Here is a 23,902-nt window from a genome sequence, read left to right as displayed (position 1 = left end):
TCTGGCTGAGACATTCCTGCAAAGGTCATCGGCTCTGCAAACACCTCAGAGGGAAAGAGGAGTTGGCAAATGAAGTCACACACTTGAATCCACGCGCAGGGAATGCAAACTGCACCAAGCCCAGCAAAGGGGGCAGCAAAAATTCAGCCTTAGCTCCCTGCTCAAGGGCTCACTGAGGCTCCTGAGCTCATCGTGGCTCCTTGAGCAGGTCAGGTGCTCCCCTGCCCAGTGTCACAGGAGCTGCCAAAGTCAGTGCCAGGCAGAAAGGCTGCAAACATGGAGGTGTTATTGCTCCCAAACCTCTGCTCTCCCCTGGCAGCACTGCCATCCCAGCACCTCAGGCACCACCAGCATGGTCCTGCCACCCTCTTGGGGATGGCAGGGCCACTGTGTCCACTTCAGACAGACCAAACACGCGGGATCCACATGGGGTGTGTGAACAGCTGAGAGAATTCCAGCCCTATCCACCAACCATGGAGGCACCACATGCCAGAGTCCCAGTGCTGAGGCCTCGGTGCTCTTGGGACTCGGGTGCTGTGCTTTGGCAGGTGTGCAGCTCTCCAGGTGTGCTGAGATTAAATACCACAGGTAGGAGAATGAGCACACCATGGAGCCACGTCCCCTCAGCCCCATCCTGGCAGGATGTCCCCCTGTGCTCAGAGAAGGGGTTAGAGGAGCACGTCGGTGTTTGGGACCAGCAGAGCATCCCTAGCACTGGAGTGAGCCATCCCAAACACCCTCCTGACAAAACCCACAGCTTTCAGCTCTCTAACATTTCTCCAGCTTAATTAAGAAATACTTTTCACATGACCAACTGCTCCTTTTTCCCCATTACTTCTAACATGACTGTTTATGCAAAACACACTCATTAAAGACAGTTCTGCAGCATCATCTCCTCTCGCCGCTATTTGCAAAGAAAGAGCACGGGCTGATCCCTTACCTTTGCACATCCTACTGCGTCCAAGATGCCAGGCTGGAGGAGCTGCAAACTGGAGCCAAGCCCCGCGTCCATGTGCTGTGCCAGCCTCCTGCACAGCTGTGCCCCTGCACCATGGAGCAGACTTGCCACACATCTGCTCGCCCGCTCCCAGCCCTCGGCGGCGCGAGCTGCCAATTGTGCCTCGCTGTGCCAAACCGGGTGGCAGAGAGGTTGGGTTATTATTTATGGAACAGCAATATCCAGGAGGGATTAGGAGGACTCTCAAGATCACTTCTGTTTGTGACTCGAGCAGGGCTTGAAAACAGGTCTTTTCAAATGGCAGCGAGGAAAATGATCCATTTCTGCCACAACACGCTCAGAGCCACATTAACACTTGCATTTAAAATCAGTTTTCCAAGGGGTTTAGGAGTTGGAAGCAAGTGTGATCCATGAGCTAAGAGTGGCCACACCTGAATTGTTTTTCTTATTCAAATCAGATCCTGAGCAATACCCATGGAAAGAGCCTGTTGGCCAAACAGAATCCATGAAAAAGTGCCTGGCAAAGCCCACTCAGGTTAAACAGGGAAGTGTCACTGATGGTTGTGACACACTCACTGTCATCACCTGCTGCACTCCTGAGCCACCAGCTCCTGCAAGCAAGGCAGGGCCAGGGCAGGAAACAACCCTGCAGGAGCAGGAGCGAAGGTAGGAGTTCAATAGAAACAATAATATTGACTCTCTCACAAATACAACCCCCAGAATGGGCTGCTCAGCATTGCCTTCCCCTGGACTCTGCCAGGCTGCTCCCTCTCACCCCTTCATAGGACAATTCCAGCTTTAATTTCACAGAACACTTAAGGTTGGAAAGACCTTAAAGGTTGGAAAAGTGCTCCCAGCCCCCCCCCCCCCCCCCCCTTGAATCCCTCTTTCAAGCAGGACTTTGTTAGACACCACATCAGAAGTTCCAGCACATTCCCATGCCCTGGGTTGACATTCAGTCTAAACCAAGGGACTCCATGGCATGACTTTTCTACACCAAAAGAACCAATCCCTCCTATTTTATTTTCCTGTTTTTCTAAATAAAATTCATTGTGGTCTTAATCCCAATTAAATATTGGCTTAAACTGTGAGGGATTGGGAATGGACAAATAAAAACAACAGGATTCCTTCCTGGAAGGACACTCCAACAAAACACCTGGGAACATTCTTGGGCCTTGTACACCCTCTGACCACCACAGGAAACAAACTTGCTCCAGGTTTTCACAGCACAGGTAGTTCTGGGATTGCTGTTCTAGTGGTTTCTCTCCAGCCCCTGCTTTACTGAGCCTGGAGCTTTCTCCCCTAAGATGTCACCAAAGGCAGAGAGCAGATGTTTGGAATTCATTTTAGCACAACCTCATTAATGTCAGCAACTTCTTCCTGATAACTTTATGCCATTAATTCCTATTTGTTTTGCAGATCTGCTAAAGCTCCAATCCTAAAGCAACCTGTTTTAGGGAACATGCATTTATTCTCACAGCCCTGCTGCTCACTTATAGATGATGGAAGTGTTGTGAACACATGAGATGGATTTGTTTGTGTCAGGAAATGCCTTGAAATAAAAATGTAACAGTTCTTTTGGTTCTATAAACTCTATTTTCAGGAACTAGTACAAAGTGTCATTACCCAATTTTACAGTAAAACAGGAAAAAACATATGATAGCACCTTGTCATTTCATTTCTCAAAATGCTTAATGGCAGCTGGGGGGAAACATGTTCCAAACATGACAGTCCCAAAACTTCACTAAATAACTGCATAGAGAACCCCCTCCAAAATACCTATTTGCAGGAGCAGCCAATTCTGATTCTGTGGACTCAGCAGATCCTGCTCTTACACTTCTGTGGTTCCATTTCTTACAACAGGGGAGTAGAGTTGTCAAAACTAAGGATCCCAAAGTATTTAGATGGCTCTGAAAGAAAATTACCAACAATGTAATGATGGCACAGCTGCTACAGAACAGACTTTTAGAACCATGGAATCACAAAATCCCAGAAAGGCTTGGGCTGGAAGGTTAAAGCTCATCTCATTCCACCAGCCCAGGTTGTTCCAAGCCACATCCAGCCTGGCCTTGGACACTTCCTGAGACAGGGCAGCCAAAGCTGCTCTGCAGACTGGCAGGGAGTGAGTTGGGGGTAGAAACAGAAGAAATGACAAAAATGTCAACCTGTGCAAAAACCAGGGACAATCTTAAAGAGAAGACTGAGAAGGAGCTTTACAGGATTAGCCTGTCAGTGTTACAGGAGCAACATCTGTACCTTGGAGGTACCAAACACCTGCAGAACCTTCTCTCTGCAGAGCAGCCATTGCAGAGGAGTGTCCCCTGCCTCTGTGCAGCACAGGGAGTCACAGCTGGCACATGGGTGGGCTCTGTGCCAGGGAGCCCTGGGGTGCAGCATCCCTGCCCACCACCTCGGCCACGCTTCCTCCATCACTGTCTGCTGTTCTCTGCCAGACCGAGCACAACCACCCAAGTGAAAACTGCGACTGTGCTTTTGATCTGAGCAGCAAATCCACCCTCTTCAGCAGAGGTTCTGCTCCCCACCCCGTGCCCTGAGCCCATCCCTGGCTCACAGTGACACTCCCTCCCCAGAGCTGGAACATTTCCAGAGGGGCTGACGGCGGCTCTCGCTCCTCCCGCACCGAGCCCCCACATCTTGGCCTTTTGAGTTTAGCTCCAGAGCTTGTCGCTTCCCTTTAGTTCTCCATGAAGCAGCTGGAGGGTGTCTTGGGTTGAGGTTGGTACCTGAACTGCTCTGGAGAGCCGAGCCAGCGCCGCGGGCCCAGCCCTGTCCCCACCCAGCATCACCAGCACCTCGCCCAGGACCGGCACAGCCACCACCAACCCACCACCAGAGCAGCTCCCCGGGGCCCAAACACAGGCACGTCCCCAGGACTGCAACCCCAGCCATTCCACAGGTTTGGTTGGAGGCTGGGAGCACACAGAAAAGACTTTTGGCTGTTTATTTTACACCTGCATTACAGCTACATTTTATTGTCTGCAATTCTTACTGGTTGTTGCAGTTTAAGGTGCAATTCACATGGTACATTAAAATGACAGAATAATTAAAATTTTGGGTTGATGTCTCTTTGTAGAAAACCAAATTAACCAAAAAAAAGAGCTAAGTAATGTTATTTAGTGTTTATTAACACATGCAGGCCCCTGTGCCTTCAGTAAGGCACCCAACAAACATTAAAAGCTGCTTTTTGTGGCGTTTTAGAGCAGATTTCTCCCATTAAAACAATTAAATCACCACCAAAGCTGAAGTGCTGCAATCCAGAACATCAACCCAGCACACACAGCAACAACCAGAACCTGCCAAAAACCCACCACAGTGACCCCAGTGCTGGGATCAGAGGACCAGGCTCCAGCCTCCCCGAGGGGGTTACACAGCAAAGCTGAGAGTCCACACACAAAACTTCTTCAAACATCTTTTCTCCTAAATAGGAACATTCATCTGAATTAAACTCTTCCACCTCTCAAAAGCAGCTCAATTGTAAGTGACGGAGCTGAGGAGGAAAAGGTGAAGTGACCAAAACACCCAAATCACACTGAAAATCCTTTCATCTTAACCAAGGTCCCAGATTCACAAATGAGGTTTGGGTTCTTACAGAAAATTCTATAGATTTGGATAAAAATGAGACGTTCTCTGACTAGACATGAGGGCTGTTCAGCGAGATGTGCTGTTTACACTCATCCAAACCCAGAGTTCTCCTCAGCCACTCAGCCTGGCACCTTCCCCATGGCACACAACCCCAAACCTCCTCTCTCGATCGACAGGGCTGCCTTGTTACTGCTGGAACACACCAAATACATTTATTTTGCATCTGCAGAAAGCTCCAGTCGTGCAGACACCCCTCACCTTCAGATCTCTCAGATTTTATTCCAGGCATGTTGCTTTGGAAGGAGAACACAAATCACCTGTTTTGTCAAAACGAGCTCTCCTGGTCATCCCTGCACTCCACAGAAATGCACTAATCCCATTAAAATTCAATAATCCATTATTTAGCCAGACACATACTTTTAAATAATATAAATTTTTAAAAAAGCACAAAGTTTGAGTTTTCTACAGATCCACCCTCGTGCCTCCAAACCACAGAGCCAGCAAAGGGGGAGCAAAGACAGGAGGAAATCAGGAAAACAGAGAAAGCACACCATATAGAAAATGTCAAATATGTCAAAACATTCATGAATACCAACATCTCCCTCTGCACCATCCCCAGCTGCAAAGGTTACTTAGGGCTAACGTTTCAGCAAGTGCAGATTATGCAGCTCTGGGTTTACTTATACATGAAAAATCAGCTACAGGTGCATCCAAAGTGCTTTTTGCATGCAGCAAGTCCGGGGATTTCTCTCACTGAAGCAAAGTCAGGAGAGTAAAATCACATAGAACACACATTTCCCAGCTCTGCCTACCCCAGACATAAATTCCTCCTGGCTGCTCCCGGTGTTCATGACATATGCAATGAGGATAATTAGGGAAAGGACTAAAAGCAAGTGTTGCCGATTGCAATCCCAAACTAATAAAGCTCCTACACAGGTCTCGTGCCTGCAGTAATTTATCTTCAGAATGGTGGATTCAGAACACGACACGACAGTTCTTGTCCCTAAGTCACTGATGGAGAATTATACTGGAATTTTATCAGCCCAGGTTTATGGGACTCAGAGCACAAAACACTCAGGACAGCATCACTTTGCCCAGGCCCTCAGACAAATGAAGCTGAAATTAAATGTCACAAGCAGAACACAACGGGCTGTATAACCAAACACCCAGCCTGGATTCAGCCCCAGTTTGTCTGTCAAGTTTGGAAATCTTGGCATGTTTGGGAAAATTGTGGCTTGGTGTAAGCTCCTCATCCATCAACACCAGGAGGATAAAGGTGCCCTGCTCCACCTCAACAGTGAGGCCTCCCTGGGAACACAAGTGTGACTCCCAAACAGAACAAACAGACTCCATTCTTACACAGCAGTGCATCAGAGGAGTAAGTCTGTAGAAAATGGTACAATTGTATGAGCAAAAGAAAAGGTGGACTCAAACCAGCCCAGTGGGCTAATAACAAAGTACAAAACCTGAAACCTCGAAGGAACAAACCAGGACAGGTCTGGCTGCTCCTTACACGAGGCCAGAAGAACGAGCAGTTAACAAATTCCAGCAGCAGCACACAGCTAAAATAATTAAGACAACTATTGATCTGGAATATTGCAAGCCTGGGGAAGTGAAATCTTTTAATAAATCCTCCCATTGATACCACCAGTTAAAAATTATTCCTTCAGCTCTATATTCTGCATTGAGCTTCCACTCCAAGCTTTTTCCTGAATGTCTCTATACAGTGCTTAGTGCTTCTTCCCTGCTTTCTTGCTTTCCTTCCTTCCCAGAGCCTGCAGAGCAGGGAGAGCAGCAGACCCAGGGAGGGACAGAGCACTCGGCAGCCCTCCCCTCTCCAGCCTGCCCTTAAAACAAGAGCCCCCCACCCCGAGCCCCTGGGAGCGTTCCCTCCTGTGCCCCCTACCCAAGCCCACCTCGATGCCCGTGCCCAGGCAGACAGGGCGCCTCCAGCTGCTCCTCCGTGCAGGGCTCCTCTGCCCAGTCACCCACCGAGCCACGGACGGGCCATGAGCCCATACGGGGGTCTGAGGAATGGGGGAAAACTGCGGGAACGAGGAGATGGCCAGAGGGGGGGGAAAGGCCGAGCGAGGTGGGAAATGGCTGCCTGAGGAGGATAAATCCACCTCTCCACAGGTGCAGAGGGTTAAACCTGTTAGAAAAGTTACTGCGGAGGACGCTGAGGAAATTGGCTGCAGCTGATTAATGGGGCCAATTGGGAACAGGTGTGGGGTATCTGAGCGGGGGGTGTCGAGTTGTTAAATCTTTTCTATAAACGGGAGGGGGTGACATTTTAGAAACCTTCTATAGCATAGACGTTTACGCTCCTGTATCTACTTATCTACACATATTTAGGGAATATCTATATTCCATATATATTACCTACGTTAAAGTCACAGCTACTCCAGCCCTGTGTCCGTGGCAATCCCAAGCTCAATACCGCGCTCAGCATGAATTAGGCAGCGCCTAACTGTGCCCCTGCCATGAGGTCGACTTCTACTTCTTCTTACAACCCTTTATTTTAAGAATTTTTCGCCTAATCGAGTCGCAAAGCCCTTTCCCCCGGCGGACCGGGGGCTCGGGGGTTGCCGGCACCGGGGGCGCAGCAAACGGGGCTGCCGGGGCGGCGGCGGGGGCTGCAGAGCCGCGGATCGCAGCCCACCGGATCCCGGGAATGGGGATGCAGCACCGGGATGCTCCCCACCCGTAACTCTGTGTCCGTGAGGGCTTTTGCGGCTCGGGCACCGCGGGACGCGCGGCAGAGAGCGCGTTAGAACCGATTTCGGGATTGGTGTCCCCCCAGCCTTCCGCGGGCATTGTTGTGTCTCGCTGAGGCAAGACCTGAAGTTCTGTCCACCCCCAGCCGAAACACAGAGTTGTGATTCCTCCTCCCTCTCCACGCGTGGGACCCCCGAGCGCATCCCGGTCCTGCGCCGAGCGCCGGGACCCCGCGGGGCTCTCGGAGCGGGGTCGGTCCCGCCGGCTCTAAGAATCGCCCCTGTCCTGCCCCAAACCTTCCCGGGACCCCCGCGGAGGATGCCCCCGATGCTCCGCGCTGCCCGTCCTGCCCCCACGAGCCCCTCCGCAGCCGCAGGGGCAAATTTAGAAATTAAATCCCATAAATTAGAGGCGTTTTCCGGAGGAATTCACCCCCCGATGAAAGGATGTGCCTGAACAAACGCCGGTGCGGGAGGAGGGAGAGAGGGATGGGTGTCGCAGGATGCGGAGTCTGGATGCGGTGAGGACCGACCGCGGAAAAACCTGGGAAAGGACCAACCTCCGAGCCGCGGGTTTTCCTCCTCTTCCTCCCGCGGCGCCGGCGGCACCGAACGGGAGCGGCCCGTCCATCGCCGCTCCGGGATCGCCGCACGGGCAGAGGCTTTTGTCCCCTGGGTGCGGCGGGGGCTGCGGGGCAGCTTCGCACTTCGGCAGAAAGGAGACGAAATTCGATTCGTTTATATGTTTTATTGTTGTAAACATTAAAATTGTCTTTCTCAAAGAAAGAGTTCTCGGGAGAAAAAATAATAATAATTATAATCCGCGTTTCTAACTGTCTTACACCATATTAAAAAAAGGCAGCGACTTTTCCGTGTGCCAAACCGGAGTATACAAAGAAAAATACTACAGAAAATGGCAATATTAAAAATATTACTCGAACATAAAATAATATATTAACCGACAATTTTTAAGACATAAAAAAACCCGGAACAAAACAAACCAAAAATTCAAAGTGCTCAGTAATTTCCAGGGAGTTATGTATAGTATAAGCACTCTGGAAACAGTCAAAAGCTGCTGCATGCAAGATCTGTTTAGCTTTAGACAACAAAATAATCAAGATATAAACTTCTTCTTTAATCAACATCAACAGTACATACAACACTTACAAACAAGGGGTGTCGGGCGGTGTTTACAAACACTATGTGTCTCTTTGGGGGGAATTTCGGGGGGGTGACACTTGTGCCCACCTATTTTACAATTGAGAAAATGTTTGAAGCTTAGATAACTACCAGTCTTTATAAAAGCTACCAGACTACATAGTGTCTGAAATACTATTTATAGAATATAGACATTACTGAAATAGCAAGTGCCTATAACATTGTCACCCTGGAATCGTCATGCTTCCCTGGGATGGACAGATTGGGTTTTCTTTTCTCTATTCTCCTTTTTTTTTATAATTATTTTTTTCCCAAACATGTTTAGCTCTTTTTTTTAGAGTTGTTTTCTGTATTTCTTCATAAATAGGCACAGAATAATTTCTTTAAAAGCCAAACTGCATCAGATAAATTTACAAGCCTTCGCCTTCATTAATGCCACGCCATCCACACAACGTTTGGGGTTTGGGTATATTACAGCTTTCCTTTAGTCTTTAGGAGGGTGAGACTTGTGGGTCACCTCAACACTCGGTTTGTCACCGTGGGAGTCTGAGCTGTGCACCCGGCGTTGCCAGATTGGTTCATCTTTCGAATCAGAAGTCCTTAATAATAAATTCATTTAGAAGCCGATAATAAAAAGTTTATACCATGGTATTTGTGTAGTCCATGAGCTGCATCCATGATGCCCCAGAGCCAAAATGCCCATCGCGTTCTGCCTGCAGGAGTTTGCACAGCTGGGTGGGGTGGGAGCTGGCACCCAGGGGTGCTGCCCTGGGCCCAGACCAGCTCCCCTTCAGGCAGGTGGAGCTTCTCCTCGGGTCAGTGGAAGTGCAGAGGAAGAGTCTTAAAAAGGTAAAGTGTCCAGAAAAAGTTTGTCGATTATTGCTGGTGGTGGCACCAAATCTTCCAGTTTCAGGTAGAAAATGCGCTGCAGCCCCTGCGTGCAAAGCGTGCGGAGTTCGGGGAGCTTCCCCAAGAGTTTGGACAAATAGTTGGGGCGATTCAGCCCCCCATTATTGAAAGTCACGTGGTCTTTGAGACAATTTACAATCTTGTTCTGAAGCTCTTCCACCCTCTTGGGTTCCTTAAGCCCGTGCCTCTCTGCAAAGAGAAGGGTGCGGGATGTTACCGGCCTGACAGGAGAAAGGCGGGCGAGGGGAACAGGAGCTGGGGCCGGGTGGGGAGGGGAACGGGAGCTGGGGCCGGGTGGGGAGGGGAACGGGAGCTGGGGCCGGGTGGGGAGGGGAACGGGAGCTGGGGCCGGGTGGGGAGGGGAACGGGAGCTGGGGCCGGGTGGGGAGGGGAACGGGAGCTGGGGCCGGGTGGGGAGGGGAACGGGAGCTGGGGCCGGGTGGGGAGGGGAACGGGAGCTGGGGCCGGGTGGGGAGGGGAGACACTGACCTGTCACCATGGCCAGGGCAGCGATGCAAGAGAAGGCAGAGATGTCGATGTTCATGTTTTGCAAGTTGGAGGAAAATTCCACAATGGAATCGATCCACTCCCCAAAGCCACGGACACACTGCAACCGGTGCAGGACCACCCCGTTGCAGAAGATCAGCTTCCCCTCCACGGGGTTGGACCTGGAAGGAAGGGGACAACCCCAAAATGAACTGATGGATGAATGAGAGAGGGAGGAAAATTAGGCAGAAAGAGAAAAAGGAGGAAAAGAAAGAGCATGAGAGAAAACAAAAGACAAAGGATTAAAAAAAAGAAAGAGGAAAGGAGAAAAGAAAGAGAATGAGCAGAAGGAAAGAAGGGAGGGAGAGAAAGAAGGGAGGAGATACAAAATAGAGAAGGAGGTGAAAGATAAAAAAGAAAAAGGAAAGAAATTAAAAAAATAAGAAAGGAGGAGATGGGGGAGAAAAGCTAAACAACTAATTACTTGAGGAGCAATAAATGAAGGATTTAAGAGGCACCTAATTACCGAGGAGTTAATAAAATGCAGATCAGTGGACCTTGAAGGGATCTGATTCCCTGCCCGCCACTCACCTGTACGCCAGCCGCAGCACGAACAGCTCCAGGAAGGCAGACTCGAACAGCAGGTCCTGGTCGGTTTTGGGGAGGTCGGTGAAGCCGGGGATTTTTTCCGCCCACCCTCGGATGATCTCCATGGAGCCGGTCAGGAGATCATAGAACTGCTGGATGTGCTGGGTGTCGTCACCGCTCAGCTGGTAGTCGGGGTTAGCCTGGAACTGGAAATTCATTTTAAAAAGCCCTTAATGAGGTTCTCTAAAGTCTATAACCCGTGAAATTGCCCACCCCGTCCCTGGCCAGGGAGCGGGCTGGGATAACAATTAAACCTCTCTCTGACCGGTGAGGAAATTAGATGTTCCGGGGCAATTAATTCGATTAGGAAACGGCGCTCCGAGGCCGCCGCTCCCCGTGCGCGGGGGGCTCGATCCCGGGGCGGCGCCGGGGCCGGTGGGGCCGAGCTAAGCCCTCGGTACCGGCAGGACCGAGCGAGGCCCCGGTGCCGCCGGGGCCGAGCCGAGCCCCCGGTGCCGGCAGGGCTGCGCAGGGCCCTCGGTACCGGCGGGACTGAGCCGAGCCCCGGTGCCGGCAGGGCTGCGCAGGGCCCTCGGTACCGGCGGGACTGAGCCGAGTCCCGGTGCCGGCAGGGCTGCGCAGGGCCCACGGTACCGCCGGGGCCGAGCAGAGCCGCAGTACCGGCGGGACTGAGCCGAGTCCCGGTGCCAGCGGGGCCGAGCAGCGCTGCGGGTGCGGGTACGGGCGCGGTGCGGTGCCCCGGCGGGGCGGGCAGGGCCGAGCCCGGCGCTCCCCCCGCAGCGGCCGCGGGGCCGGCGGCCCCCCCCTCCCCGGGCGGCGGCGGCGGGTCCCTCCGCGAGCTCGGTCCCGCTTACCCGGGAATAGTCCAGGCTGGTCATAGCCGGGTTGGAGTCGACATGGGCTCTCACCAGCGCACTGATCAGACTCACCGGGGGAGAGGGGGGAGAAGGCTCCTGGGGGCTCTTCGGTTTGGACGGCAAGCGGCCCCGCCGGCCTTTTAGGCTGTCTGTGCGCACCACTGCAAGAGAGAGCGGGGTCAGCGCGGGCCGGCCCCGCGGGGAGCGCTCGGCACGGACAGACGGACGGACGGACGGACACACACTCACCCTCCTTGACCATGCCGACGGCCAGGCACTTCTGGAAGCGGCAGTACTGGCAGCGGTTGCGGCGGCGCTTGTCCACCGGGCAGTTCTTGTTGGCCAGACACACGTACTTGGCGTTCTTCTGCACCGTGCGCTGCGGACGGGACGGGACGGGACGGGACGGGACGGGCGGCGTGAGCGGCGGGACGGGGCTGCGGGCCCCGCTCTGCCGCCACCGCCTCCCCAGCTCCTGCCTTTATTTTCTTGTCCCTTCTTTTGCCCTTGATTTTCTTCTCCCTTTTCCCTTTGCATTTTCTTTTCCGATTTTGGCTTTATGCTTTACCCTTTTCCCCTTATTTTGTTTTCCCGGCTTTATTTTTCGTCTTTTCTTTTCTTCTACCTTTTTAATTTATTTTCCATTTTCCTTTTATTTTCTTTTCCTTTTTTTCTCATCTTTATTTTCCTTATCCTTTTTTATCTTTATTTCCCTTCCCTTTCCCTCTTTTGTTTTCCATTTTCCCTTTATTTCCTTTTCCGTTTTCCCTTTATTTCCTTTTCCATTTTCCCTTTATTTCCTTGTCCCTTTCTTTCTTCCCTTTTTTTCTCACCTTTTAATATGTATTTATTTTCCCTTTTTTCCTTTTATTACCTTTTCCTTTTACCTCTTAATTTCTTTTCCCTTTCCTCCCTTTTATTTCCTTTTCCCTTTCCTCCCTTTTATTTCCTTTTCCCTTTTCTATCTTTTTCTTCCTGCCCCTTTTCTTTTCGTTTCTTTTTTTTTTCCTGGGCATTTAACAGGAGCAAATTGACAGCGTTAACATCCGCTGTAACCTCGCAGCTCCTGGCCGCGTTTTATATGCCGAGAGGAGGGAAAGAGACGCTCGGTAAATACAAATCCGTGGGCATTCATATTATTTACATTCCTTGGAGACCTTCTCTATTTAAAATGATAAGATTATTCAATCAGGATGGTGAAATAAAGAGATCACTTAATTTTACCACAGGGAATTCTGTTCCACATGGTTAGCTCAGACGCAGTTCTCTGTCCTAACCGATTTCCATCTGCGGGCTCCTCACCCCGGCGGGTCCCCCGCTGCCGACGCCCTGCGTGTGCCCTGTCCACACCCTGCCTGCACCCTGCGCCTGCCCTCTGCCCTGCCTGTCCCTGCCCTCTGTCCTGCCTGTCCGCTGTCCTGCACCCTGCCTGCCCCCTGCCCATGCCCTGCCTGCCCACTGTTCTGCACCCTGCCCCTGCGCTGCCTGCACCCTGCCTGCCCACTGTCGTGCCTGTCCCCCATCCAGCACCCTGTCCTGCCTTCCTGCCCTCCCCCCTGCTTGCCTACTGCCCTGCCCTCCTGCCTCCCCACCACCTTGCCCACCCGCCCAGTCCTGTGCCCACCTGTTCATCTCCCACCCCTCTGCCCACCTGTCCATCTCTCTAGCCCTCTGCCCACCTGTCCATCCCTTCACTCCTGTGCCCACCTGTCCATCTCCCCACCCCCGTGCCCATCTCCCCACCCCCGTGCCCACCCCTGTGCCCGCTCACCTTGAAGAAGCCCTTGCAGCCCTCGCAGGTGCGGACGCCGTAGTGCTGGCAGGCTGCGTTGTCCCCGCAGACGGCGCAGAGCCCCTCGTTGGAGGGGGACCCGCGGGAGGGCGGCGAGGGCACCTGGCTGTCCAGCAGCTGCGGCGCGTGGCCCAGGGGCAGCCCGGGGAAGGCCATGGACGGCTGTTTGCGGATGGGGTTGGGCACGGCGAAGGCCTGCCCGTCCACGCCGTGGTGCGGCCCCGCCGGCTCGGGGTTCATGGGCACGTGCAGGGGCCCGTCGAAGCGCATCTGGCAGCTGGAGACGGGGGTGCCGGGGGGAGACTGCTTGAAGGAGAAGAGGGAGAGGCGGGACACGGGCGTTTTGCGCTGCTCGATCATGTGCGTGGTGGCCACGTAGTTGGAGTGGAAGTTGTGCAGGGAGCCGGGATCGTCCCACACGGGGCCGTGCTGCACCTGGAAGCCGGGCGTGGAGGGGGTCGGGGGCGACGAGGGCTTGTAGTAGACGGAGCCTGAGTGGGACATCATCTCCTCGGACTGGGGGGGCAGGTGGCCGTGCTGCTGGTAGCCGTGCATCTGAATGTCTTCCACCTTAATGGAGGACTGCTGTCCGGACAGGGGCATTTGGTACAAGCACGGGGGCTTCACGTCGTAGCTTGTGTTGTAGTTGTCCATAAAGGTACTGAAGCTGGGGAGAGAAGTGGTGGCAGTGATTTCAGTGTTGGTGAGGTCCATGCTAAACTTGACAAACTCCGGAGTTAGGAAATCGGAGCTGTATTCTCCCGAGGAGTGGTAGCTGTAGCTCTGGGAGGCCGGGCTGGCTCCTTGAGGCGAGGACCCATACTGAGCCTGAACACAGGGCATGGCTGCAAACGAAACAGCGTCAGGTAGACTCGGCCCGCGCCGCCCCGCGCCGGGCACCGCGGGCTGCGGGGGCGAGCGGCGGGTCCCCCCTGCCCCGAGCGCACCAACCTTCAGCCGGGGGAGCGGCGGCGTCGGGGCAGCCGAGGGCGGACAGCGTCGGAGCGCGGCGGGGAGCGAAGTGTCCGCGGGGTCGGAGCGCGGCGGCGGCTCCAGCCTGCCCGGCGCGACGGCTGCGGGAGACACGGGGAGGGCTGGTCAGGGACGGACACACGGACCCGGCGGCCGGGGGACGGACACACGGACCCGCCGGCCGGGCAGCCGCGGCAAGGGACAGATACATGGAACCGGGGAAAGGGATAGACACATGGACCCGCTCGTACGGGGACAGACACACGGACGCGCCGGTGAGGTACATGGGGATGGACACACACACACGCTGCTGCGGGGACAGACACACGGACGCGCTCGTACGGAGACAAACCCGGGGAGCCGGGACGAGCGGCAGACACACGGACGGGGGCAGCCGGCGGGGCTGCCCGGCTGCGGGGGAGCCCCGGCTGCGGGAGCGGTGTCGGGGCAGGGCTTGGGCTCGGTCTGGGTTGCTTTCCCCACAGCCGGGCAGGGATGTCCCGGCGGGCGGGCTGTCAGCGCACCCGGTGCCAGGTCCGCCTCTGTATCCCACCGGGAAGCCGCGGCGCGTCCCCGGGGAGCGGGCGAGGCGCGGGGTGTCCCCGGGGGAGCGTGCGCGGGTGACAGACAGGGCGGGTGACAACCGGGGCGAGGATGACAGACGGGTGGGTGACAGCCGGGACGCGGGTGACAGCCGGCGCCAGCTCCGCGCGGCGGCTCCGCGGGTGACACGGACCCTCGGGGAGCGCGACCCGGAGCAGAACCGAACGCGGGACCGTGCGGGCGCTGCCCGTGCCTCGCGCGCGGGACCCCGTTCGGGAGGGACGGAGGGAGGGAGGGAGGGAGCCGGCGGGACTCACCGGAGCGGAGCGGAGCGCGGAGCGGGCGCGCTCCCCGGAGCGGGCGGGCGCGGTGCGGGCGGGCGCGGCGAACAGCGTCGGGCGGCGCGGGCGGCCGGTCTGTGCCCGCCCGCAATGTGCCTTTGTTTATGTGGCCGCGGCCGCCGCCGACCAACGTGCGCCGCGAGCCCCCCGCGCGTCACCGCGCGTCACCCGCGCTCGGCCAATCAGCGCCGCCCGCGCCCCGCCCCGGACACGCCCCCCCGCCGCGCGCCAGCGCGCCCTTTTGGTAAGTTTCCGACCGGTGACGTCACGCCCGCGGGACACGCCCCGTGCACGCGCGCGGGGAGGGGTGGGCGGGGCCTGATTTGCATAAGAGGGCGGGGCCGGTCCCGACACCCCCCCCATCCACGGCGCGCGTCACCGTGACGTGCCCGCCCGGAATAGCGCGGGGGCTGGGACCCCCCCTTTGGGGCTGGGACCCCCCCGGTCTGGGGCTGGGACCCCCTCTTTGGGGCTGGGACCCCCTCTTTGGGGCTGGGACCCCCCCCCGGTCTGGGGCTGGGACCCCCCCGGTCTGGGGCTGGGACCCCCTCTTTGGTGCTGGGACCCCCCCCCGGTCTGGGGCTGGGACCCCCCCCTTTGGGGCTGGGACCCCCCCCGGTCTGGGGCTGGGACCCACCCTTTGGGGATGGGACCCCCCCCCGGTCTGGGGCTGGGACTCCCCCTTGGGGACTGGGACCCCCCTGGTCTGGGGCTGGGACCCCCTCTTTGGGGCTGGGACCCCCTCTTTGGGGCTGGGAACCCCCGGTCTGGGGCTGGGACCCCCTCCAGTCGGGGGCTAGGACCCCCCGGTCTGGGACTGGGACCCCCCCTTTGGGGCTGGGACCCCCCCTTTGGAGCTGGGACCCCCCCTTTGGGGCTGGGACCCCCCCCAGTCTGGGGCTGGGAACCCCCGGTCTGGGGCTGGGACCCCCTTTGGGGCTGGGACCCCCCCCCCGGTCTGGGGCTGGGACCCCCCCCCGGTCTGGGGCTGGGACTCCCCCTTGAGGGCTGGGACCCCCCTGGTCTGGGGCTGGGACCCCCCTGGTCTGGGGCTGGGACCCCCCTTTGGGGCTGCGAACCCCCTTTGGGGCTGGGACCCCCCCGGTCTGGGACCCCCCCAGTCTGGGACTGGGACCCCCCCAGTCTGGGGCTGGGACCCCCCGGTCTGGGGCTGGGACCCCCCCAATCTGGGGCTGGGACTCCCCTGGTCTGGGGCTGGGACCCCCCGGTCTGGGGCTGGGACCCCCCCGATCTGGGGCTGGGACCCCCTTTGGGGCTGGGACTCCCCTGGTCTGGGGCTGGGACCCCCTTTGGGGCTGGGACCCGCCTTTGGGGCTGGGACCCCCCCCCAGTCGGGGGCTAGGACCCCCTTTGGGGCTGGGAACCCCCAGTCTGGGACCCTCTTTGGGGCTGGGACCCCCCTTTGGGGCTGGGACCCCCCCGGTCTGGGGCTGGGACCCCCCCGGTTTGGGGCTGGGACCCCCCGATCTGGGGCTGGTACCCCCCAGTCTGGGGCTGAGACCCCCGGTCGGGGGCTGGGACCCCCGGGTTTGGGGCTGAGACACAATTTTGGGGCTGACACCCCCCCTTTGAGGCTGAGACCCCCGGGCTGGGGCAGAACCCTCTGATTTGGGGCAGAAACGCCCGGGCTGGGGCAGTGCTGTCCCTGCACACACTGAGCTCCCTCTGCCCACAGGAAATGTAGATGGATTTTAATCTGGTTTATTTTAGATAATTGTATTTTTAAATTTTAATTTACTTCCATTTATTTTTGTTCTATTTTTGTACTTTTAAAATTTCTATTTATTTTTCTTCTATTTATTGTATTATTTGTCCTGTAGTATTATTTTTTATTTTAATTTTTATTTATTTATCTAATATTAAAGTATTTTAAAACTTTGTTCAATTTTAGTTTATTTCATTGCCTACCTTAATTTTATATTCTTTTAATTTTTATTTACTTTTATTGTTATTTTTAATTTTATTTCAATTTAAATTTTATTTCATTAAATACGTTTCCTTAATTTTATTGTATTTAATTTACTAAATTTTAATTTATTTTTATTTATTTTTTCTATAATGTATCTACTTAAATTTCAGTTATTTGTTTATTTTTATTATTCTATACTGCTCTCTTTTACTTAACTCTGCCCCACCAACACCTTCACAGCCTCCCAATTTCCATCATTCCCACCCCAATCCTGGCTGGGAAAGTGTCAGGGAAAGCCACAAAGCAGAGCTGGGTCAGCATAATTAAAAGTGCTGCATTTATTTAAAAAAAAACAAAACAAACCTGTATAAAACCCAATCAGGAGTCTCAGTTTCTGGGTCCATCCAGCAATGGCTCACAGGGACAAAGAGGTTTTGGAGGGAGACCCTTGCTGGGTTTGGGAAGGGGCTCCAGCCCTGAATTCTCACCCTCCCATGGGACACTCTTCTGCCTCCAGCCTGGAAAAAAAAATGGAAAAATTTTTGGAAGATGGAGGCTCTTCCCAACACAGCAGGAGCAGCCACAGGCCCTCCCAGCCCGGGAACAGCCCGGCTGCTCCAGGCACCTTTCCCAGGAGTGCAGCACACCAGGAGGAGGAAAAGCTTGAAAAGATACCAAATATCCAACTGGAATAAAACCCAACACACCCAACATGGCACAACCTGGAGCTAAAACCCAACACCTTCCACCCAAAGTCCCCCCTGCAGGAAACTCTCCGAAACACTGAAATGACAATGTTTGTGTGAAATCCCAAATGTTCCGTTCCCAACCCGCTGCTCTCACTGGAGTCACTCTCTGGCCTCACTGCACAAACACTGGGGGAACTCAGACCCCGAGACAAACTGCTCCCCCCGAGACACCATTTCCACCCTCCTGTCCCGCTCCTGCAGCTCCTCTCGGGATTCATCCAGCAGGATGAGGTGGTGCTGACCAGTAAAGAAACGACCCAAGACTGTGAGGTGCCACTGAGGGCAGTTTAGAGCTGTGTTTTCGTGGGTCAAGGTGCTGCCTTGGGTTTGTCTCCATGGGGTCCACCCAAAGGGCACTAGAGGAGCTCAGCCACCTTCCCCGTGTGTCCCCTTGGCTGCAGCATCACCATCAGTGTCACTCGTGTCCCAACAGCTCGTCCAGGCTGGAGTTCAACACCACAGAAGCAACTTACAGCCCAGGCCCTTATAGGGCTAAGTGATACATCTAATTACCATATCCTTAGAATAGAGTTAATATAAATTTCATTACTCACTTAAAAGTTCTAAAGTTAACAGCATAAACTTGAAGTTGAGTAATTAAGTAATCCTTATATAGACACTTATTAAAGTATTTATACATATTATCTTAAATCTACATCTATCATTTTGCCAATTAAAATTAGGACTTTAATTGCAATTAAGTAATTTAATTGCCAATTGAACAGCAAAATTGCTAAGTGACTAATTTTAATGCCTATTTTAATTACCAATCATGACTGGGGAGGGAGCTAATCAAGCGGTATCAGAGTAATGATGTGAAAAAAGCGGAGAACAAACATTCCAGACTCCATGCTTTTAAAAAAGAACTCCAAATTAAATAACTACAAACACAATTCCAGACATGTGGGGAAATGCTGGATTTGGGTATTTGAACGCAGGAGCACAAAGAACATGTTTAATTACAGAGAACTCTCTGTCTTCCCCCAGAGTGTCCAATGTCTGTTGGCTCTGCATTGGTCCCTCTGGAAGTGGAGAGCTGGGAACAGCCCCTCACTCACAGGATGAGCTCCTGGAGGAAAGCAACACCCAAAGCCACAGAGTTGGGGAATTTAAGATGGAAAACACAAGGAAACAGGGCACAGGGATAGGCCAGAGGGAACCACAAGCACTTCTGTCCCTAGATGGCCTGTATGGGAGGGCCATTCCCAAGCAAGCTCCCAAAAGTGCAAGTCCATCCTCCTGGCAGGATCCCATCACCACAAGTGAGGTTGTCCAGCCCACAGCTCTCACAGGATCAGGCCCTGCCACTGACCCCACAGACCCTACTCTGGAACCCACCCATGTGTGGGACTGTGTCAGGCACTGCTCTTTCCAATAAAAACCCCAAACCCTGTCAGTCCAGGCTGTGAGCACACAAACTCCAAAGGAAGGTTAGTGCTTTTTAGGATTAAGAAGCACAGGACTGGATGGGTGGTTGCTGTGGTTGTGCCTCTCTTAATAGGAAGACTGTAACGGGATCACCATGGGGAAGTTTCCATTGTGCAGCCCCAAGGGCAGCACGTGGGGTGCACCATCAGCACTCAGGAGGCACCATCAGCCTGGCAGCCAGCCCAGAGGGCAGGAGCCAGCACGGCTGGGCAGGGGCAGTGCTGTGCCCAGCACCCCTGGTCAGTGCAGCACATCATCAGCTCCCTCAAACACACACCTCCAGCATGGTGGGCCCAGCTGCCCTGGGCTCAGGGTATTGCAGGGTCTGGCCATGTACAAAGCACTCATTTGTTTTGCACATTGGCAGCCCCAGTGCCAGCTCCTGGGTCACACGGGCTCCCATGGTGGTGGCACAGGTCACTCCTTCCCTCCTGCCAGCCTGGCAGGTCTGTGTTTGCAGGGCACCTACAAAGGGGGTCCGACAGCAGCAGCGCAGCTTCTGCATCCAGCCCTTCCCTACATGGACACGCTTTCACTACTTTCTCTACTCACATCCCCTGTCTGACTTGCCAAGTGTTTCAGGATGGAGTTTTGGGAGAGGAAAGCCTTGTTTCTTCTTCAACAGGACACAAGTTTCAGACTTACAGCAAGGTACCAGTTATCAGAAGACACAAAGTACCAGCGGCTGATGCTATTTGTGTCAGGAATCCCCTCTGCAGGCAAGGGCCAGCTCCCCTGCCTGGGGCCCAGAGGGGCAAGGAGGCAGTGCCAGGCCCTCTGAACAGCCACAATCCATCCTCACTTCATGGACACATTTACACTGATATCATCACTGATCAATCCAAGATGAGAGGTATCGCCCCAGTGAGAGTCTTCCAGAGGGCATGAGGGCTAAAGCCAATTTTGTCCATTTTCACATGAGGTGCAAAGTTCTCAAGCAGAGAACAAGGCTGGCTGCCCATCAGGCATGAGCCTTGTGCTGACCACTGGGGCAGTGCCTGGCCTCAGCACCACCAGACATCAGCTGAAGATCAGCATCTTCACAACCACAGCATCAGCCCTGGGCTCATCTCCAGACACACTGTCATCTCCAGCCCTGGAGCACTCAGAGCACATGGCCAGAGTGCATACACACATGTGCCATGAGACCCACCAGGTCTCCCCACGGCAAGTGAGCAGCTGTGCCAGGCTGTGAGACTGGGGGTCACTGCAAAGCTGGATGTTGATATGAAGTTGGATGTCCATAAGGAGTTGGATGTTGCTGTGAAGTTGGAGCCCCAATGGGGGAGTCAGAGCCATCAAGGTGCTGGAGTCTCACTGCCAGTCCCGAGTGTGAATGGACCATCTCACAAGCACACTGTTTTCCATCTTGGATTTCCCTAAAACTTCCAATGGAGCATCATTTCCCCCTCTTTCCTGCTCTCGGTCGTGCAGGTGTATCAGGCAATCTGAGTAATGTTGATTCCCGCTCAGATCCTCATTAGCACGTGACTGTTCCATGGAAGCCCACGAAGCCGTGTTGTCCCCTCATCAGTGCTGGCCAGCACGTCGGGCCACACGTCAGCACCTGCCTGCTCTGCCAGCCACCAGGGCCCCGAGGGCAGCGATGCTCATGGTGCTTGATGTCTGGCTCAGTTGGCCACGTCCTTCGTGCCACAGCGACGAGATCCCTTCAGCGCCCGATGCTGCGGCGGGGAGCGCCGTCCGTGCTCCCGCCGGAGCCGGGGCGTGTTCCCGGGCCGGCTGTGATTGATCTCCCCGAGGTGAAAGGCTAAACGGGCCATATGGCTCTCGCTGCAGCCCATCTGCTCCCTGCCCAGCCTCGCCACAGCTGCCGCCAGCAACATCTGCCCGTCCGGATCCAGCTGTGCGGACACCGCTGGCGGAGCCGCGCGCCGCCCCAGCCCGGGCTGCGGGGCCGGGCCCCGGGACCCTCCCGGCGCTGCCCCGGCGGGATCTCCATCCCGATCTCCATCCCCATCCCGCTCAGCGCCGCCCGGCCGCCGCTACCTGCCTCTTCCGCGGGCGCGGAGCGGGGCGGAGCGGCGGGAGCCGGAGCCGGGAGCGCAGCCCGGAGCCGGGAGCGCAGCCCGGAGCCGGGGGCCGCCGCGCCCCCTCGCAGCTGCCGCCGCCGCGCGTCAGCGCCCGTCACGGGCCGTCAGCGGCGGCGGTGACGGCAGCGCCGGGGGAGCGGCCCGGGGCCGCCGCGGGGGGGGTTCACGGCCCCGGGCTGTCCCGCTCGTACCGGGCTGCCCCGATGCCCTCGGGCTGACCCGCATCCACCCCCACCTGCCCCGATCTCCCCCTTCCCCGGCTGCTCCGATGTCCCCGTGCTGGCCCAATGTTCCCCGGGCTGCCCCGATCCCTTCCAGGCTGCCGCGCTCTCCCCTTCGAGCTGCCCCGCTCCCCCTCGAGCTGCCCCGCTCCCCCTCAAGCTGCCCCGATCCCCCCCAGGCTGCCCCGATCCCCCCCAGGCTGCCCCGTACTCCCCCTCCAGCTCCCCCTCGAGCTGCCCCGCTCCCCCTCGAGCTGCCCCGATCCCCCCCAGGCTGCCCCGTACTCCCCCTCCAGCTCCCCCTCCGCGCTGCCCCGCTGCCCGGCCGAGCTGTCCCGCTGCCCCGCTCCGAGTTCCCCTCCGGGCTCCCCCGTTCCCCGTCCCGAACTCCCCTCCACTCCCCCCGTCGCCGTTCAGCGCTCCCGCACGGCCGGGGACTGTGAAACGTTTGATGTGTTTGGGGTTTCTTTAAATTGTTTTTTTATTTGTTTGGTTTGTTCCCCCCCTCCCCGCTGTTCCCCTACACGCAGAATGTTTTCATCACGGAGGATTCGCGCCGGGGAAGTCACAGCCCCTGCTCTGGTTCTGTCTCTGGCTCTGGGAGGCTTAGCCCGGAGAAATGGAGGCTCAGGGGGACTCTCTCCCTGTCCCCAACTTCCTGACAGGAGGGGGGAACCAGGTGGGGATCGGGCTCTGTGCCCAGGTATAGGTGACACAGGACAAGAGGAAACGGCCTCAAGTTGCATGGGGAGAGGTTCATTTTGGATATTCAGGAAAAAATTTTAACGGAAGGGGTTGCCCAGCCCTGGCACAGCTGCCCAGGCCAGGGGTGGAGTCCCCATCCCTGCAGGGATTTAAAAGCCCTGTGGATGTGGCACTTGAGGACAAGGTTTAGTGGTGGCCTTGGCAGTGCTGGAGTAATGGTTGGACTTGATGGTCTCAGAGGACTTTTCCAAACCAAACAATTCTGAGATTCCATGATTTTAGGAACATGTTCAGCCCTGCCCAGGGAGCAGCTCCTCGCCTCTGCAGTGAGGAGCAAAAACATCGTCGGGGTTTGATGTCAGTCTCACGTCCTCTGGATGCAACTGATCCCAGAAAACAGCCTATTTTAAGTGCCTTGTGAAGTTTCCTTACATAAAACACATCTCCAGACTGGCCCCCCACACACACACGCTCGAACGCAGGCGTTGGTTGGGCTTTTAACTTGGCAGCATTTTCCTAAAAGGTTTGGAAATGCCAAAAGTAGTAACTACGCTGCAGAGACTGTTGCAGCTTCTCATCTGCTATTCGGCTCTGAATTGCTGCTCTCTGACAAGGATTCCAGCCAGGATGGAATCATGGAAAAACAACCCCAAGCCTGTCCCAGGAATGGAACAGGCATCTTTGCTGGGGATGGGATAGGGAAGGGATCAGGATCAGGCAGAAGCCGCCCACCACCACAGGGAAAGACCCACAGAGCTGCATCATTCCCACTTTCCCAGCAGATTATAGGGATATAATTACACCTTTCCCCCCAGAATTCCCATGCACAGACCATGGAGCTGCACATGGATCTCTAGTGGATGAGCAACCTTAGCCACATGGGACACACCAGGATGGGTGTCTGGGGCCTGGGTCTGGCTGTGGTGCCTGTGGAGGTGCCCAGGGTCCTCATTAGCCATCCCCTTCTTGTTGGGAATTTTCTCAGGGATTGTCTCAGCTCCAGGCAGTTCTGCCAGCTCTGGAAACCCCCAAAACATGACACTTGAGTGATGTACTTATGCCACAAACACTCTAAAATAGTGTAATTACATATTGTTCTCCCTGTATTTTGGGAATTAACCAACACAACACAAAGAGATCTGGGTTAATTAACTGCTTTTATTAAGTGAAATGTATTTTGTTGTTTTAAGTGAATCCTTTCTTGTTTTGGGAGGGTTTGTTTTGAGGATTTTCTCAACATAACTGGGATCCTTCCCCCAGAGAAACCCATTCCCTGGAAGACACTGCCATATTTGAAGTAGGAAAACAAATACCCCCAGAGTTGGGAAAAGGGGCAGGATACCAGTGCAGTTCTCTTCTGCAACTGGTCATACTCGGAGGTGTTCACCAACACCCCATCTCCAAATGGACAGCACTGTCTGGAGGTCCCTGGACACACAGCGGGGCTGATGATGAGCTCCAGAAGTGCCCCTTGATCTGCCCAGGGCTGTTGCTGCTTGGAGCTGGAGCCAGGAAAGAAGCTCAATGTAAATCCCAGTATTTTTCCTCCAAGATGTTTTTCATTACCAGAACCTCAGCATGAGGTCGCTCAGGGCTCGTGTCAGGAGCCCCATCCGTGGGTGCCAAACCCTCCTGTGTGGGAGAGGGTGTTCCTGGGGACCCCACAGCAGCTGCAGCCGTTTGCACAGAGCCTCACAGATGTGAGACAATGCTGCAGGAAAGTCTGGTCTGACCGAGTCACCACCAGTCTATTTCTGTCATTCCAACCCAAAACGATTTGAAGTCGTCTCAAACAATTTTCTGTGGGATGGACTTGCTGCCTAACCCTAACCCTGACCCCTCACTCGCTGCCATAGCCAGGTTTAAAGGC

At 55.3% G+C, this 23,902-nt stretch overlaps 1 protein-coding gene across 3 annotated transcripts; it reads right to left on the bottom strand.

Annotated features, from left to right (window-relative positions):
- Positions 1-8,011: 8,011 nt before the first annotated feature.
- NR4A2 (nuclear receptor subfamily 4 group A member 2) lies at positions 8,012-15,064 on the bottom strand. Of its 3 annotated transcripts, none has more exons than XM_071562493.1 (8): positions 14,922-15,064; positions 14,041-14,162; positions 13,069-13,934; positions 11,547-11,676; positions 11,295-11,458; positions 10,423-10,625; positions 9,835-10,043; positions 8,012-9,534 (listed from the first exon to the last, which is right to left on the bottom strand). In XM_071562493.1, the coding sequence occupies exons 3-8, from the start codon at positions 13,930-13,932 to the stop codon at positions 9,278-9,280; spliced, it is 1,827 nt and encodes a 608-aa protein (XP_071418594.1). In that variant the 5' UTR covers positions 13,933-13,934; positions 14,041-14,162; positions 14,922-15,064; the 3' UTR covers positions 8,012-9,277. The 3 variants fall into 3 exon arrangements, with proteins under 3 accessions (XP_071418594.1, XP_071418595.1, XP_071418596.1); XM_071562494.1 differs by having other exon boundaries at positions 9,835-10,013; XM_071562495.1 differs by having other exon boundaries at positions 11,370-11,458.
- Positions 15,065-23,902: the final 8,838 nt, after the last annotated feature.

The sequence above is a fragment of the Pithys albifrons genome, chromosome 8, assembly GCF_047495875.1.
Source record: "Pithys albifrons albifrons isolate INPA30051 chromosome 8, PitAlb_v1, whole genome shotgun sequence".
NCBI lineage: Eukaryota > Metazoa > Chordata > Aves > Passeriformes > Thamnophilidae > Pithys > Pithys albifrons.
This window is presented reverse-complemented; position numbering and strand designations above follow the sequence as displayed.